The sequence below is a fragment of the Lemur catta genome, chromosome 9, assembly GCF_020740605.2.
Source record: "Lemur catta isolate mLemCat1 chromosome 9, mLemCat1.pri, whole genome shotgun sequence".
NCBI classification, from domain to species: Eukaryota; Metazoa; Chordata; class Mammalia; order Primates; family Lemuridae; genus Lemur; species Lemur catta.
In genome coordinates this window covers 68,572,911-68,593,149 of record NC_059136.1, presented here as the reverse complement: position 1 = coordinate 68,593,149, position 20,239 = coordinate 68,572,911, and the positions used below count along the sequence as shown (strand labels likewise).

General features: G+C 32.0%; 1 protein-coding gene across 1 annotated transcript in view; it reads left to right on the top strand.

Annotated features, from left to right (window-relative positions):
• CNBD1 (cyclic nucleotide binding domain containing 1) overlaps positions 1–20,239 on the top strand; it is a 345,001-nt gene that overhangs the window by 207,384 nt on the left and 117,378 nt on the right. Inside the window, exons 7-8 of the mRNA XM_045560473.1 lie at positions 17,555–17,686; positions 18,948–19,080. Coding sequence (XP_045416429.1) covers positions 17,555–17,686; positions 18,948–19,080 — 265 coding nt within the window. The remainder of the gene's footprint in view (positions 1–17,554; positions 17,687–18,947; positions 19,081–20,239) is intronic.

Sequence of the window (20,239 nt, the reverse complement as noted above, 5' to 3'; positions counted from 1 at the left end):
CTGCCACTCAAGATAAATTATTGTGAAAATTTACCACGTTAGCATCCAAAATCCTTAAATACTTTAAAAGGTCCTTGTATGTTCTGATAAATGATTATATGCTAGTTGTCTTTATGATAAGTTTCACAGACAGTTTCGAACACCTACTATGTGTTTGGTTCTGTGATAAATAAAAAATAGTCTCTCTCTTGGAGTTGATAACAGGGCGAGGATGGCTGGAAATGTAGCTGATGGCTTGAGATTAATGCTATGAATAGAGTGACTAAGCACAGCTCATTGTGGGAGCAAAAAGTTGGAGCAGCAGGTTGAACTTTAGAGTGGGGAAGAGACTTCCTGAGGTTTAGTGGATCTCCTTTTGTATGTGTTCCTATACCATATCACTTGAAAAGAATGATCAAAAACATGGTGATATATAGTGGTCTCAACACTGTTGGTCATTCTTCCAATTAAAATTAAATGTTTACACTTAGTTTAGTGTTCTTGTCAACTGCGATGACCATAATTTCTCTTCATAACCTTGTCATTTGTGTGAAAGCTGTGCATGTTTGTGTGAGTTAATACTGGCTATTAAAATATTTTCTCAATTTTTGTAGCTTATTTTTTTCCAGTTGATTTTTTATAAAACTGTTTTGGCCTATTTTCGGGATGCATAATTTGAACTGTACAAAATATACAGCTAATTGATTAGATTATTCAAAATCAGTAAGAAAATGTTTATTTAAGGTTTCCTTTGTGGCACACACTGTTATCCAGGCTGGACAGTAAGGCTTCCTTACAGGGGTCACTAAGACTTTACTCAACCAGCATATAAATACACACACACACAAAAACACACACACACAAACACACACACACAATTGTTTTCAGGTAAGGTGAGGTAAGTAATTGTTTTCCCAAAGTGATTGCATTGTATTCACATTTGGTAGTAGCTCACCTAACAAGAATGGGTCTGTTAAAATTCTTCTATTATTAGAAGAGCAATAAACCAAAAGACTTTTTATAGAAGGACCATGAAATTTTACCAGATCAAGCAAAATTCTCTAACTTTGGTACTTTATTCCTAAAAGACTTTAATGGATGTTTAAATAATATATTTTACTTATACTTAACATATAAATATAAAAGCCTGAAAATGGGGTTTCCAAGGACAAAGAAAATTAGATGTAAAACATTAACAGGGAACAGAGCGGCTGCTACAGGAGGAAATTAATCAGAAAATCTAATACTGTAATTTTTAAGACATTTTAAACACATATCAATTCTTAGTAATACTCTTTTAACCATATATTACATAAAATATTGCTATTAATTTATGTTAAATGTTAAAGAGCTTTTTCATACAGGATAATGGCATGATTATTTTGTTTGTAAAAATAAAAAAGTAAATAATAGAAAGAATCTGGGGACTTGATAAAATGAATGACAATCTAGGTTTGAGTTTGACAAATCCCAACCTTTGAGCAAAATCTGAACTACAGTCTTTCTCTTGTAAATAAAGTTTTATTATGACACATCCACATCCATTTGTTATATATCATTTGTGGCTTCTGTCCACTGCAACAGCAGAGTTGAGTAATTATGGCAGAGACAGTATGGTCTAAGAAACTGAAAATATTTGCTATCTGATCCTTATAGAAAAACGTTGCTAGTCCCCTCTCTAAATGGAAACAACTAAAGATCTGAGTAAAATAGAGGGAAATATATTTGTCAATACTTTGCTGATTTGGCAGTAAAATAAATAATTCATAGAAATGTAAGTAATAATCATTTTGAAAATATCATTAATAAAATAATCTATTTAAATGGCTACATAAAATTCTGAGTATTTGAAAAAATATGTTAAAATGTGTGACAATACTTTTTGGAGAACATTATACATTTTCATTGGAAGATATTAGAGAAGGCTTCAATATATTATAGATAGACCACATTCATGGACAGAAACATTCAGTATTGTAAAGATAAGTGTCCCCAAATGATCTATAGGTTTAATAGTAATTATAATGAAAACAATCCAAACAGATTTCTTGTGGAATTTGAAAAAGGGATTTAAAAAATTATACCAAAGAACAAAAGGCTAAAAATAGGGTAGATACTCCTGTAAAAAATACTTTGAGAAGAAGAACTTGTCTAACCAGGTGTCAAACCAAAAAATAAAATGATAATAATTATAATAATATAGTGCCTTAGTGGCTTATAGACGAACATGCCAACAGCCAAGAGATTCCAAGAATGAATTCCACACGCATGAGCCCTCTTAATGTGAAACATTGACATGAAGAGCGGTGAGGAAAGTGGTGAGATGATTCACTAATTTGGATGATGACAGTGGTTATCTATGTAGAAGGAAAAGATAAAACTGTACACCTACTTTACACCATTCATAAAAATTAATTTGGGATCACAAGATCATTTGTAAATGGGAAGATTGCAAATATTTTAAAGGATCATGTGGCAGAATTTCTTTATGATATCATGGTAGCAAAAACTTTTAAAATAAGAGAATTATAGAAGTAAACTATAAGGATATTTGTTTAAAATCAAGAACACTTATTCCTCCAAAGACACCCTAAGTAAATGAAAAGACAAGGCAACATTGGGTGAAGATATTTGCAACATACATAATTGACAAAGGATTAGTATCTGGAATATATAATAATCTAGAAATAAAAAAAAGAAAACTAGAAATATATATAAATAGGTCTTTTATAGAACAGAAACTATAAATTAAGGAATTGGCAAATGAAATGATGTTCAATCAGTTTAGCAATCAAGGAAATGTACCATAAATAATTTGTACATTTAAAAATAAATCTACATAAAACCAAAAATTACAATAAATATTTCTTATCACCAAATTGGCAAAGATTAAAAATATTAGACAAGATTAAAAATATTAGACAATATAAAATGTTGGAGAATTTGTGAAGAAATAGACATTGCATGTGTTTATAGTGCTGGTAGGAGTATAAGTTAGAATTTGCATTCTGGAAAACAATTTCATATTAGATGTTCAAGTACTAACACAGCCTATAGCATGGAAATTGTATCCTTAGGCCCATATTTTAGATAAACCATTGTATTCAAAATGAGGAAACATGTACAATAATGCTTGTATCATCATTGTTTTATAGCTAGATACGATAAAAACACAAATGTTCAACAAAACGAATAATTTGAGTATAGTCATGCAGTGATAAAAAGATGAATGGACTACATTACATGGTTGCATTTCAAAAACTTGATATTTAGCAAAAACACAGATTAATGTTTACCGTAATATTACTTTATACAGCATGTAGAAATAGGTAAAAGTGTACTATATTTTTTTAGGGTTACATACAATTGTGCTAAAGTTAAATAAATAATATCTTAATAATTAGGATAATGGCTACTTTTATCTAAATAGGAGAAATTAGGTCTCTTTAGCCAGATAGTTGTGCACACAGAAGTTCATCTTATCATTTTTATATGCTTCCTGCATTGACAAGTGTTGAACATAGTTAAAAAGATATAGCTCTTTAATGGTAAATATAGAAAAGGCTGAAATACAATTCAAAATGCTTATTTTAACCATCAGCAAAAAAGGAATTGTTGCATTTGGCTTGCTACTATTTTGTTAAGGATTTTTGCATCTATGTTCATTAGTGATATTGGCTTGTAGTTTTCATTTTAGTCTGTGTTCTTGTTTGGTTTTGTTATCAGGGTAAACAAGGCATGAGTTTGGAAGTGTTTCCTCCTCTTGAATTTTTTTGAAGAGTTTGAGTAGAATTGGTATTAGTTCTTGATTTAAATGTTTGGTAGAACTCAGCAGTGAAGGCATCAAGTTGTGGGCTTTTCTTTGATGGGAGGCTTTTTATTACAGCTTTGATCTTTTTATCCATTATTGGTTTGTTGAGGTTTTCTATTTCTTCATGATTGAATCTTGGTAGGTTGCATGTGTCCAGGAATTTATCCATTTCTTCTAGGTTTTCCGATTTGTTGGTCTATAGATGTTTTAATAGTCTCTAATGATTCTTTGTACTTCTATGGTTTCAGTTGTTATGTTCTTTTTTTGCTTCTGATTTTATGTATTTGGGTATTCTTTCTTTTTTTTCTTAGTGTAGCTGAAGGTTTGTTGATTTTGTTTATCTTTTCAAGGAACAAACTTTTCATTTCATTGATCTTCTGTATTTTTTTAGTTTCTATTTTATTTATTGTATTTCTGATCATATCATTGTTATTTATTTCCTTCTACTAATTTTGTATTTGGTTTGTTCTTGCTTTTTTAGTTCCTTGAGGTGCATTATTAGGCTGTTTATTTGAAGTCTTTCAACTTTTTTGATATACACATTTATTGCCATAAACTTACCTCTGCACTGCTTTTACTACATACCATAGATTTTGGTATGTTGTATTTCTATTTTCATTTGTTTCAAGAAATTTTTTAATCTCCTTCTAAATTTCTTCCTTGATTCACTGGTTGTTCAGGAACATGTTGTTTCATTTCTAAGTATTTGTGTAGTTTTTGAGGTTCCTTGTGTTATTAATAGAATGGTTTTTATCAAAAAGATGGGATAACAGATGTCGGCAAGTGTGTGGAGAAAGAGGAACCCTCATATATTGTTGCTGGTAATGTAAATTAGTATAGCCACTAAGAACAACAGCATGGAAGTTCCTCAAAAAACTAGCAAAAGAACTACCACATAATCCAGCAATTTAACTACTGGGTATATATGCAAAAGAAAGGAAATCAACATATTGAAGAGGTATCTTCATTCCCATGTTTATTGCAGCACTATTCACAATAACCAAGATACGGAATCAACTTAAGTGCCCATTAGTGGATGAATGGATAATGCAAATGGGGTGTATTAATACAAAATGAAATATTATTCAGCCATAAAAAAGAACAAAATCTTGTCATTTGTAGCAACATGGAACTGAAGTCATTATGTTAGGTGAAATAAGCCGAGCACACATAGTTCATGTTGTCACTCATGCAGGAGCTATGGATCGCATGAAGATAGAGATTAGGTGGGTAGTTACCAGAGGCCAGGAAGGTAGAGGATAGGGGAGACGAAGAAAAATTGATCAATGGGTATGAATATACACTTAAATTAAGAGAAGAAATAAGACCTGGTGTTGATAGATCAGGAGGGTGACTTTAGTTAACATTAATAGATTGTGCATTTCAAAATCTTAATAGCTAGAAGAGAATAATTTGAATGTTCCTACCATAAAGAAAAGATAAGTATATAAGGTGATGGATATCCCAATTACCCTGATTTAATTATATGAATGTATAAAATTATCACATGTACCTCAAAAATACGTACATATAATACATATCAATAAATAAGTAATTAAATGTCAAATTGAAAAAAATGTAAATATTAAATTATTTTCACGTTGAACTTAGGCTACAGAGTTATTTCACTTTATATCTAAGCTTAGTCAACTGAATCTTCTTTATAAGAAAACATTAAATTCAGATTAAATGGATATATGAGCCATTGAATTTAGTGTTATGTGGGGGAAATGTTTTAGTTTGAATATGTCAGGAGCAATGTTTCTGGTTCATTAAAAAAGAAAAATTCTGCTATATAAAGCTACCAGACGTTATCATCTTTTACATAAAATTCAAATTACATCAGAGCAGTCAATTTACAAATGGATAAACCATGTAACAAATGAATGATGTTAATCTATTAAGGCGTTTTAGGTTTTATAACTGCAATAGTTAATGAACATGTGCTGAGCACTTATGTATGAAGACATATAAAGTATGCATTTAACATATGCTCCATTAATTTTTTTAATAAACTTTATGTGCCAATTTTAAAAAATTTATGGTTATTTAAATTAGACATTAACAACCTTCTTTAATTGAAACTAAATTCCACATTGTAATATAGAAATATTTTCAGTTCTTAGTATTTACTCTTTGTTACATAATTGTGAATATGCATATAGTTACATTTTTTTTTTAGTATAACCAGGTATGGAGGAGCAATTTTACTAAATGGCATGCTGGAATGATTATTTCCAGTGGCTTAAAGGTACACTCTTACCTATCAGGCAGATTAATTTTCCCCTAGTAATAGGAAAGTTTAAAAATCTCAAATAACTGGTATGAAAAATGACTTTTTTCAGATATAATTAGTCAGCAATATTAATTAAGCATCAACAATGTTTAGAAAATTATGAAATATATTTTATTTCTCAAATTTTTATTAATTTATCTTATTTTTTAAATGCACATCTGATAAATAAACATTCAATATTTCCAAAGTAGATTCATGAAAGTGCTGAACTGTGCTGGGTGACTTCCTTAGAATTCAATTTAGGACCAGCTAGAGACATAGAAAAAAATGTTATACCTCCTTAATATAAAATCAGAAGCCCATATCTACCAGAATAGCAAGGGAGACTGTTATTCTAGTCAGTGCTGAAGGTTTTCTCTCTAAGGAACATAAAACAAAACAAAACAAAAAACAATGCAGGCAGAAGGGATTACTTGAGATACACCCGAGGTTCAGTTCATGGTTATCAGCCAACCTGTGTTCATGTGTTAATAGATGCAGTCTGTGCCATTCAGGAGACTTATGTTGTTGAGTAGTGTGGCACTTACCTATGCCAGAAATATGCTTTCTATGAATTCTCCAGGTACTTTATTATAATATCTTATTTTTTTCTGATCCACCTCCTTTCCTTCACTCTTGGAAATGTCCTTCATATAAACTAGCAAACTCATAGTTCTTTAAAGACTTTCAAAAAAAATTTAATGGACAAAGAAGAAAAAACAGCCCACATACATATGACAAATATAACCTACAAAGTAAGAATCAAGCTAAATGCTCACATTACTCTCATTGATACATAATGTGTATGAATAGTACAGGCATTGGGGATTCTCTGTTACTAATACATTAATATTGGTTGACTTGCTTATTAAGTACAATTAATATCTATATATCTGTATGAAAACATAGATATAGCCCCTCTCTCTTTCCTTGGATGTTACTAATTGTTTCATTCTGTTAAAATCTTATTATCTTGATCATCTTGATCCCTCTCTCTCACTTTTTTTTGTGTGTGTATGTGGAAAAGAATGTCAAAACCAGGATCAGGCTCTTCAGAATACTTTTTCCAATTACAGACACTAATTTATGCATAAGTCATAAATTCCAGAATCTCCACCCTTATGACAAAAGGCTTGGACACCATGGTCTGTTTGTCTGATTGCTTATTCTGCATGACTTTGTTACTCACTTCATCAACTTCATATAGGGATGATAAAGGCAAGTAAAACAAAATGCAGAAAATAGAAATGGAAGTAGATCATGTTTTAAAGAAGCATATGCACTCTAGTCTGCTGAATGTCCATCTGCTTTTTGTCATGATGAAGGAGCTTGCATCAATCAGACCAATCCCCTTGCTGAGAACAACTGTAAAAGCTGAATAAAACCAAATAGACAACTGTTTTAAGGTATTGGAGAGCAATCAAGGGAACCAGAGTTTGAGTGACCATGATTCAAGAAAGAAGAGAAATAACATTGTTTTGAGTCAGACATTTCCTGATGCTTTTCTTTAGAGGCATCTGCCAATTTGTAAGCATCATAGGAATGAACAACTGAGCAGAAAGTAGTGGATCAGAACTTTCAGGAGATTTATAATGCCAGAGAAACACAAATTTGAGGTTCAGTCTACCATGTCAGTCAGGACTTGAGGGGCCAAAACACTGGGAAAAGAAAACCAGAGGGAGCCTGATATGCCTCCTTTTCCTTCAAAGTATTTGCCTATTCTTAAGCTACACAGAACAAGAGGCTGTAACCCTACATTAGTCAGAGCTCTCCAGAAAAAACAGAACTAATAAGAGAATGTGTATATATACACACACACAGACTCACACACACATATAAATATGTATATATACCATATATTATAATTATATTGTAAATGTATATGAAGATATTTATTATAAGGAATTAACTCATGAGTATAGAGTTTGGCAAGTGCAAAATCTACAGAGCTGATGCCCCCGTTTAATGCTAGAAGCTGCTATAGAATCAGGAAGAGTTAATGTTCCAGTTTAAAAGCTGTTAGGAAGGAGAATTTCTTTTTTATTCAGGGGAAGGACAGCCTTTTGTTCTATTCATGCCTTTAGCTTTTTGGATGAGACACAACCACATTATGAATAGCAATCTTATTTACTTAGTCTACAGATTTAAATGTTATTCTCTACCAATTTAAATGTTAAACTCATCCAAAAATACCTCCAGAGAAACACCCAGAAGGATGTTTGACTAAATATCTGGGCACTTCATGGCCTAGTTAACACATAAAATTAACTATCACAGAACCCAAGTGAAAATATGCAGCTACAAATCTAAGTAGAACTTTCACTGGTCTCATGTATTTGATAGACAGATATTAAGAGTCTGAGTTTGTTAAGGATAAGAGGTTCTAATAAATATGTCAGTCTATGAATTCAAACTAAGAACCAAAACACCATAATGAAGACTGAAATCAGTCTCAAAACATCTCAATTCTTGATTGTGACAATTTAGTCTGCTCCTCTAGTAATTGACTCTCAGAAAAGTAAAGCGTATCAGATAGAGATGATATCATCTAGAATAATCATGGGTTTTCATATGCAATGTCCAACATTGACTAAAATGTTACCAGAAATGTCAGTATATAGGACAAAATAAAAAAAAAAAAGCAATCCAAAGAAAAAAATCAGTAGAAACAAACATACAGTTGATTCAGATATTGTAGCTATTAGTTTACAATACCATTGATTATATTTTCAAAAAAATAGATGACAAGAGGGAGAATTATATCATAAAACTGGAATTATAAACAAAAAATAAACTGAAACTTTATAACTTAAAAATATCATAGCTTGAATTAATAACTCAGTAAGTTATCAGCAGATTAGACACTGAGGAAGAGAGTTACTAAACTGGAGAATAGATTAGTAGAAAATATTACACGTAAATATGAAGAGGAAAAAGAATGAATGATATAGCAGAGAGAATAAGATAGATTTCAGAAATGAAAACTTCTGACAAATATGCAACAAAAGTCTAAGAAATGGAGAAATAAAAGTGTGGTAGAAATAATGTTTGGTACTGCCTGAGGAAGTACTGGTTGAAATTTTTTTCTTAACTGTGAAAAGACATCAAGTTCCAGATTCAAGATGATGTATGGATTACAAGCCTAGACAATCACATCTAGACATATAAAAATTAAACTAATGTAAATCAAAGACAGAAAATTTTAAAGTTGGAGTAGATACAAAAGACACATTATGTTACAAGGTGAATTTTCATGATCTATTAACAGATAATGAATGCCAGGAAACAATGAAATAATATTCTTAAAGCATTCAAGAAAAAAAATAGCTTCCAACTATTTGGAACTATCTTTTTAAATAAAGGCAAAGTAAAGATGTATTCAGACAAATAATAAAAAGTGAACTCATTGCCAGTAGACCTACACTAAAAGGAATATCAAAGGAAAGAACTTTGGTAGAAATAAAGTTATCCAAAACTAAAGTACAGAAATGTAGCAAGAACTGAAGAACAAAGAAACTTCTTGGTGAATATGTGGATAAATCTGAATATTTGTTGACTGTATAAAGCAGTATTACACCTGTGGAGTTCCTACATTTATATACAAATAAAATACATCAAAAGTAGAAAAAACAAGAGGATAATATAAATGAATTTAAAGAATTTTTCAGCCCTTACCTTTCTGAGAAGTAGAAAAAGTAATGCAGTATTGTCTTCTTACCTGTGATTTCACTTTCTACAGTTTCAGTTACCCCTGGTCAACCATGGTACAAAAATATTAAATGGAAATTTCCAGAAATAATTCAAAAGTTTTAATTTGTTCTACTTAAATTTATTTCTAAATTTATTTTTATTTTTTCTATTTTTCAATAGTTATTGCTATTAAAAAGAACATACGATAATAGAAAATATTTATCTTAAAATTTATCAATAAAGAATAGGAAATGACACAAAGAATATATCAAATAATAGAAAGCAAATATTAAGATGGCATATTAAACCCAAATATATATCAGTAATTATATTAAATGTAAGCAGACTAAATACTTTTAACTAAAAGACAGAGATTGTCAAAAAAGATAAACAACACCCTATAAGCTCATGCACCTTATTACAAAGATGCAGAAAGTTGCAAAGTAAAATAATGGAAGATGATAAACTAGACCACAATAACCAAAAGAAGGATGAGGTAGCTTGACTATAGTAGGTGAGGTAGCTTGACTATAGTATATGAAGTAGACTTTATTATAAGAGCATCATTAAAGATAGATATTTCATGATGAATATGAAACATATCACTTCAAAATATATAAAGTAAAACTTGATAGAGCAAAAAGGAAAAATTTAAAAATCCACAACTATTGTCAGGATTTTAATAGAAATCACTGAGTAACAGATAAAGAAACAGACAAAAAAGTGATTAATAAAGATACAGAAATTCTGAACAATATAATTAACAAACTTGACCAACTTATCTGTGTTCAACATTTCAAACAATTGCAGAATGCATATTCATTTTCAGTACACATGGAACATTTTTTTAAAAAAACTGATCTTGTGCTAGTACATCAACTATGTCTAAATAAGTTTCAAATCATTTAAGTCATATTTTATAACCACCATGGAATTAAGGAAAGCATCAAATGAATTTCCAAATTTAAGATTTATCTGATAGGTCAATTAATATTTTTGTAACTGGATTTTTCAAACTTAAGGACATTTGATTAGAATATTATTGTTGTTAATGTGGTACTAAGTTATGATTATGTAACCCAGGTTCATTTGCTGCTAAAAGTGTCCTTATTAATAAAGGAAAGAAAGATAATGGCATACTATTGTTATTATTTTTTGAGTGCTCATACTTATTAGAATATTGCATGTTATAAAACAAAAAGTAGAGTACATAATTTATTAGAAATCAGAGGGATGACTCAAGGGAACAAAGAAGCTTTATGAAAGAGATGGTCCTCCAGCTGGATCTTGAAGATGAGTAGAATTCATAGAAGCAAACAGTGTGCTGGATATTTCAGACAAGTGTTTTATATGAACAGTTGCAAAGTGAAAATGCCCTGGAGAATGCTTGAAGGAACCACTTTGTTTTAGAGGAAATAAAAAGAACTTCTTCCTCTAGTTCTCTTATCCGTTACAGTAGCTAGACTCTTCTTGACAAAATGTGTGAGGGAAATCATGATTAGCCAACTTTTAAAGAGACATTTATTGGCTACATCTACAAATTAACATGATTTGTAGCTGTTACTTAGAATGTGCATAATTATTCATATATTCATGAAAGAAGAATTTTTAAAAATAATTTAAAAAGTATTTCTCTCTAACTCATCATGTAGGTTTAGTGTATCTAGGGAATTCCTATTTAAGCACACAGGCCAATCCCTCAGCCAATGGAATGCGTTAGGTACCAATCAGATTGTCCTCACATCCAGTTAGTCCCTGCTTCTACCTTTCAGAAATCAGTATGTAGCCCTCGTATGGCCCAAATTCTTCCTAAGTATTTGAAATATAAAATGCAATATATTCCTGTCCTTTTCTCACCATGCATCATTCTTTGGTTACTGGGCCATTAGAGTCTAAATCCTGGGGGAAATGTAATATTTTTCTATCTGGAGCAGTGTTTATTAATCTTCTTTGGGTACATAGACAACTTTAAGACTATAATGAAAGCTATAGAAACTAATTCAAGAAAAATGGGAATTTACAAATAATCACAAACTGTGGCATAATGTATTAGGAGTTTGAGAAATTTTCATATATGTATTAGGTTATGAGCCCGTGATCCAGAGAAGCTCTGTGTTTTCTCTGTCCACGTCTTCAGCCACCTAGAAAAAAGGAAACAAGTTCCACAGGGTTTAGAGCAAGACCTTTCCTTGGTTTAAACACAGCTGCTCTAATTTTAGTTATTGATCTTGTTTAATGCGCAAACTGGAAGCTAAAAGCAATAGGAAACATAAGAAGAATAAAAATTATACCTATAAAACACTTTCATTTTTCCAAAAAAGTTTATTTTTATAAAATGCAGTTTAAAACAAATCTCTACATGATGACTTTATTCAAGAAACCTTTAGAGATTTGCCAACTCTTATTCAGAGGCACATTGCTTGGGTCATATATTATTATGGCAATTTAAAAATTTTTAAGCATGAGAATACATCATTTCTTAACAAAGTTAGCTATCAATTTATTTTTTAGTGGAATAACATGAGAATTAAAAAGGGTGAGAAACTGTTCCTTTTTGCACCTCCATCAACCATCCCCATGAGAATAGCATTATCTACATACTATTAATATTAATGAGTAATGTTTTGCAAAATGTGGAGAAAGATTGAGCTATAATTAATTTAAATACCTTTATAGCACTGATTTAAAAACTGCTATATTTAAATTCAGAGAATACAGAGGTATTAATCAGACAATAATTATCTGCAGTTTTCAGAGATAACTAATCATCAGATGTATATCCTTTAAGATATTTTATGTATTAATTTAAAGTATCAAGAAAAATAGCACATATATAGAAAATAACACAGTGTGTTGTTTTGAAATTAAATTTTTAAATGTCTTTTACAAATGTCTAAAATTTACAAATTTCATATATACTTTCTATTGCCATTGGAAAAAAATGCAAGGAGATTTGAAGAAAATGTTAATGAATCTTCTGCCATTTTAGCTCCACCATCATTTTAGCTTCTGCCCCTGAACATATGAACCTATCAGCCTGGTATGTCCACTTGAATATCTTCCTCTGAATTGACACTAGCATATAAACAATTACATATGCTTATATGGATTGCTGTTTTTGTAATTGTTCATTTTATGAAAACTGATTTTTAGCATACATTTTTACCTGCAACTGTTTTTTCATCATAACAATTTCCAGGCTAAGATACATAGGTGTCAGTATTTTTTAACAGTATGTTAAAACTTAGACTTGGTTGAGTAGAACTCCATGGTATACATATACCACAATTTATTAATCCACTCATGTATTGATGGGCACTTGGGTTGTTTCCATATCTTACTATTGTGAATTGTGCTGCTGTACACATTCTAGTGCAGATGTCTTTTTTTTAGAATGTCTTTTGTCCTTTTGGGTAGATGCCCAGTAATGGGATAGCTGGATCAAATGGTAGTTCTACTTTTAGCTCTTTGAGGTATCTCCATATTACTTTCCATCGAGGTTGTGCTAGGTTGCAGTCCCACCACCTCTTGTATTATCCTGAATAGAGCTGGAACTCATTCTACTAAGTGAAGTATCACAAGATTGGAAAAACAAGCACTACATGTACTCACCATCAAATTGGTATTAAGTGATCAACGCTAAGTGCACATATAGTAATAACATTCATTGAGTGTCTGGCAGATGGGAGGGGAGAGCAGGGGATGGGTATATACACACCGAAGGGATGCAGTGCACACCGTTTGAGGGACGGACACGCTTGAAGCTCTGACTCAGGTAGGGCAAAGGCAATATATGTAATCTAAACATTTGTACCTCCCTACTGTGCTGAAATAAAAATAAAATAAGATTAAAAAAAAACAACTTAGACTTGGTTGAATAGATATATACCAAGTTAGACTTGGTTTCCTGTATACACAGAGACAGAGAGAGAGAGAGAGAGAGAGAGAGAGATGGAGAGAAAGAGAGAGAGAGTCCAGTCTTATATATAAAGAGAGAAAATCAAGTTAGACTTGGTTTCATCATGTCTAATTTGATGACTGGTAAAGATTCCATTCCATTCCAGTTTGGTTCCACTGAAAAGTGCTGCAGCAAACTTTGTGTAAATACATCCTTAAAATGCATTTTTTTCTATGAGATAGATTCCTAGAAGGTGGTTTTCTGGATAAGATATTGCATGCCTTTTTTGTTTATTTTAAAAGATGCTGCCAGATAATTTCTCATTTTAAAGGTTTTTTAGTCCCCAGAGTTATATGTGAAAGTATCTTCCCAGTCCCATACACTAGAGTACTTTAATATTTTGAGTCCAATAGGTAAAAAGACATGTGGGATTATGACATTAATTACATTTTTTTGTCTTCTAAAAGGTTGGGCATGTTGCTTTTGTATGTGGGTCATTCGGGTCTTCTCTTCTGAAAATTTTTCAAAAAATATTTTTAGCATTTTGTCTGTAATTATTTGAATTTATAGTTTTCTATTACTAAGTCAAATTATTGGCATTTATTAGATATTTGAAGTACTATGCTTTATATTTGCCATATTTGTGGCAAATGGCAAATATCCCTCACTTCATCATTTCTTTATTTTTTGTCATTGAGTTTATTTTCTTTTTTCATCCACAAAGTTCCAATTTCTGTATAATAAAATTTGTAATTTGAAATAAGAAAACCTATATAATTGTTTCATTCCTAGTTCCAGAATATAAAGATCCTCAAGATTTTCATTCTAAATTCCCAGTTCTCTCTTCTGAGTCACTATTGAAAAAGCATTTGAAATCTCCCTTGTTTTAAAGATATCCCATATTAGCCATTTAAAAATTATTATATATATAATGTTATTTACATTTACAAATGTTTTATTAACTTCTTTGCACTCCTCTTTCAGTATTGTTCTAGCTGAAATTCATCTTTTAATATTTGTTTCACAAAGTCTAAAACTAACATCTTACCGTTTGATCCAGCAATCCCATTACTGGGCATCCACCCAAAGGAAAAAAAAGATATTGTATAAAAAAGACATCTGCACTAGAATGTTTATATCAGCACAATTTACAATTGCAAAGATGTGGAAACAACCCAAGTGCCCATCAATACACGAGTGGATTAATAAAATGTAGTATATGTATACCATGGAGTTCTGCTAAGCCACAAAAAACAATAGTGATCTAGCACCTCTTGTATTATCCTGGATAGAGCTGGAGCCCATTCTACTAAAAGAAGTATCACAAGAATGGAAAAACAAGCGCCGCATGTACACACCACCAAATTGGTATTAACTGACCAACACTTGAGTGCACATGTACTAGTAACATTCATCAGGTGTGGGGCAGGTGGGAGGGGAGAGCAGGGGATGGGTCTTCATTTGGGGCATGGACACACTGAAACTCTGACTTGGGTGGGGCAAAGGCAATTAGGTAACCTAAACATTTGCACCCCCGTAATATCCTGAAATAAAAAAAAAATACTAACATCTTGTTCTACTCTCAGTCTAAATTGCTCTTTTAAGTAAATATAGAATTCTATGTTTAAAGTTATTTTTCTTGAGAACCATATTTAAGGTGACCATATTTACAGAACAAAATAGAAATACTATAGATATTAATAATTCAAAAAATAATTCCACTAAAATAATTGGGTATACAAAGGATACTGGAAGGTTTATCATTTCCTAATTATTAATATTAGGGAATCTGATGATATTGGTTAATAAATCAAGAAAGAAAGCTTTAAGAATGTTATTCAAAGTCAAGGAGGACTTCTGCTTTCATATGACTTATTAGGTAATTCAGACTAACACACTAAAAACAATTAGAAAAGCTGGAAAAACATATGTAGAAAACAACTGCTTGAAATTATTTATAGCTAACAAGATGGTAAAGGAGAGATCTGGAAGAGGAGAAACGTTAGGGAGTATACCAAATCCTGGTCAGGAATATAAAATTCAGATTCATCTCTAGGTTTTGTGTGTTCCTTTGTTTGGGAAGACTCATCTCTTCCCTCAACTCCAGAAAATTTGCAACCATTTTCACATATTACCTTTCTCCCATTTTGTTTGGTTTCTCCTGGAATTTCTATTAGATATATGCTGAATGACCTCCATATATCTTCCATATCTATTAAAACCTCCTTCTTATTTCCTTTCTTTCTATATTTTCTATATTTTGTTTTGGATTATTTTCTCATATATTATCCATGTCATGAATTCTTTTTTTTTAAATTAGTTTCAATCTACAAATTAATATGTCCATTGCATTTTGTCTTTCAATAATGCTTATTTATAGAAGTCTAATTTTGTTCTTTTCCAAAATTCTTCTTTATTTTTCCATCATATCATGGTCCAATTGCATAGTATTTTGAATGCACATAACTTTTTTTAGGTTGTTTAATTTTTTTCTTTCTGTTTTTTTTGTTGACTTTCCCTCATAGGATATCGATTCACTTGTGTGGCTTATAGTTATTTTTTTAATCATGATTTTTTCATCAGCAATGATTGCTTTCTATGGGAATTCCTTTTTCTCTGAATTGTTTCATAAGGTTTAATGTTTGCATTTTCCTAGATCCTAGAGATTTTGCCAGTTGTGTATCAGGCTTTACATTAATTTTTCAGCTTTAGGTCTTTAACTATTCGTATACGTACCACGCAAGCATACCTGCACAAGTTGCAGACCTAGGTTCCTGATTTTGTGACAATTCTGCCCAGTTCCACAGCTAGAAGTCAAGCCTCTCTGTGGCTGTCATAGATCGCTGGGTAGAGATTTTCTTGTTTCAGATGTGAGGCAATCCTCCAAGTTCCTAGGCTCTAGGCAAGGAGACTCAATTCTATTCCTTCACCTTGCATGGTCCTGAATGTCATCTCCTGTTCCTACATGTACAGAACGCAGCCCCTCAGGACCTCATTCTTGTTTGATAGTGCTGTGGACCACTTTGGCTTCGGCAGTGACTGACATTGTAAATTTCTTCTTTACATCTGGACTTGCAGATTCAAGCTCAGTTATACATTTAGTGAAAAAGAAAAATATTCAGTCTTTCTATGGATTTGAAGTAGAAAAGTGCAAGTCCTCCCATATCATTTTAGATAGCCATACTGACCTGATGTTTTCCCTCGAAAGCTCCTCAGTCTCTCAGAATAATATGCCCCTTGTCCTTCACATGCCTTCCTGTTTATCCCAGGCAAACATGAATACAGATCCTCTAGGTACCTATATATCACCTCATTATAACCTAATAACTTAGAATATGAATTCTAATGGTAACATCTTACATGCTTAATACTTATCCTTCACATGTTAAATTAGATGAGCCTCTATAAATATATATGTTAATGATTTATACACTAACACTATATTCACTTTTGTTATTATTACTTATTTTAACAACTTATGATAGTAAAACAAACAGAAGACCATATGTGTGTGTGTGTGTGTGTGTGTGTGTGTGCGTATGTGTGTGTGTACTATCTTTCTTCACTCTTTCAACTACTATTCAATGAATGGCTACTATGTGCCAAGCACTATCGTAGGCACTTAAAATGAATCAGTGACTAAAATAGATCTTTTTTTTTTAATGTTATTTTCTTCACATTGGTGAAAAAGAATGGAATTTTTTTTTTCCCTTGGGGAAGTGAAATTGGGCAAGAGTATGAGCCATCTATGCAGAGACTGTTTAGAACTCCTTCTTTCATAGAACTGGAGCTTGACCTACAGCTATACCTTTTGCAGACTTACCTATACCTATCACCTTCACTGAGATTTTTATGTTGATGAGTGGTAATAAGATTTAATTTGCCTTTGCTATTTTTACAGCTTAGAAGATGGAGTACCTTTGGATCCCTGGAAATTACACCTGACACTGAAGCACAGGTGTTCTCAGTGGTGACATTAGATGATTGTGAATTTCTTAAAATCCCTGCAAAGGAATATGAGAAATTAAAATTGGTATGACCATCTCTAATCCATGTATTAATATTAGCACAATATGGGCATAAACTTAAGCTAAATTCTTCCTCTCTAGACAAAGATGTCCATCCATATCTTTTTTTTTTAATTTTTAAAATTTCACTTGACCTGGAGATCATAAAAATGTGGCTTATTTGTTGAACATCATTGAAACCTCTGCTGGTAATGCATAATTGAGTTATAAACAAAGGTTTGTATGGATATATTTTAGGTATATTTTTGTGTCCCCTTTGGATTTTCATTAATTTCAAATTCATTCGTTCATTCATTCAAGAAATATGTGCTTTGAGTGTCCACAGCATGTCATATGCTAGGAATACTAAAATGATAAGACAGATAGCAATGCTACTGCTTTCGCAATCTCCACAGTCTACCTTAGGGGCAAGAATACTTGGGAGTGAGTGGCATGCCATTTCATAGTTACAACAGACATCAAACTCAGAGCTGCATTAATACACAATAACAACTTAATTCTGATCCACTAATTCTGCTGCTTTAAGATAACTTACTTAATATTTAATAATTTACTCCTTTCTAGTCAAATTCAAACTTTTCCTTTTCTCCTACTTCTTCCCTGGATAGCAGAGGAAGTTTGTATAAGTAATGGGATTGGAAGGTTCCCATAGTCCTACTGTTCCATCTTTTTTTGATAGGGTCTAACCCTGGTGCAGGTCCTACAGAGTGCTGGCAAAAGCCATGGTTGGAGGTTCATGTGGATGGAGCTCAGAAGACATCCACCTTCTTGCTCTGGTCTCTAACAGCGGGGATTTCTTTTGATATGGTGGCCTCAGTGTCAGTGGTGTAGATGACTCTCAGAATTCAAATTCATTCCAAATCCCTAGTGTCCACTTCTTTTGATTTTCAGAGTGGCTGGCTTTAAAATAATGTTTTATATATTTTGTTTTTATTTCCCAAGTATCAGTAATGCTTACTTGATATTATCAAATAAAATTTTTGAGTTTAGTCTTGACTAGGACATTTTTAATAAATACTCAAATATTTATAGAAGCATAAAATATTATGAAAGGTGGGAAGATATAATTTTATTAAGCAGATATGACAATTAAAATTTTAATATGGTTGTGGTCATAAAGTGATGCTCCAATAAAATTCAAATGTGTTTTATACTAATTTATATTCATATATCCTTTTTCTTTTCCTGCCATTTATCTATGTGCTGTTTTCCTTTCTTTGTAAATTACCTATTGATGCAAATTTGATTAATAACATTCTTTTCCAGGAAAAAGCAAAACTTGAAAATGTACAAAAGTTGAAGTTAATTCGTAAGTGTCCTTATTATGAGGAATGGCCTACTTTATCCATATATGAACTAACTGCTCTCATTAAATGGAAAAAATTTCCTCCAGGTCATGGTGAGTTTAATGCAATTTTGGATCATTGTGTTTGTATAACATTATATTATTAGAATTTGTAAGTCTTCATAGTTTTAATATTCTATATAATATTTCTTCATATAGATATCCAATTTATTTGATGATAATTTTTGCCTTGGATACTTAGATTATTTCCTGTTTTTTATTAAAAATGATACTGTACTGGCTTGAAACATGGTCTCAGAACTAACCTCACTTCCACATCCCTTCCTAGTGTCTCCTAGCCCTTCCTCTCTCGTCTTGCCCTGACAGTCACCATAAGGGCCAAATGGAAAAGGAGAAATACAATAGGTTATAGCCAATTTTCTCTTTTCTCCTCGATGGACAACTACTTAAGCAGCAAGTTTGCTAATCTGCACCTCTGCTAGACATATCAGTGAAAAAATAATAATTATAAAGAATGAGTGAGGCCTAGGTAAGAGATAGCAGTGAAACACCTACATTTCCAGTATTCAGCATGGCAAGGATGCATGAATTTCCTGGGTTATGTGCACACAAAAAGCATAGGTGATATTGAGTCTTTTTGTAGGATTTGTCCAGCCATAAGAGCCAACTGCACAAGGGATGCCAACACCAGAGGAACTATGGCAGAATGGATCAGAGCTTTAGATTTTCTTCAGTAAGGAAACACTATTGCCCCACAAAAGACAGCCACAAACAAGAGGGAGGATGCAACCTTGATGCTATTTCCTCACAAACAGTGCAGGAGCTACCACCTAGATTATATTGGAATAGGATGTGTTTGAAAGAAGAAATACTTCTACCCCTCACCTTACAGAGCCACAATTGTACTAAGGGACTTTTTTTTTTTTTTTTGAGATAGGTTCTCACTCCGTTGCCCAGGCTAGAGTGCAGTGGCATCATCATAGCTCACTGCAACCTCAAACTCTTGGGCTCAAGTGAGCCTCCCATCTCAGCCTCCCAAAGTGCTAGGATTACAGGCATGAGCCATTGCACCCAGCCTATGAGGGACACTTTTAATTTAAGGTTGAGATTAAAGTTCTAAAAAGAATGGATCTGAGTGGTAAATTCCAGAAAGAGACTATTTTAAAATAAAAACATGGCAGAGAAGTCATGGAATCTGCCTAAGATATCTTTTGAGAGAGACACTATACAACAGGAAAGTGAGGTTCAGCAT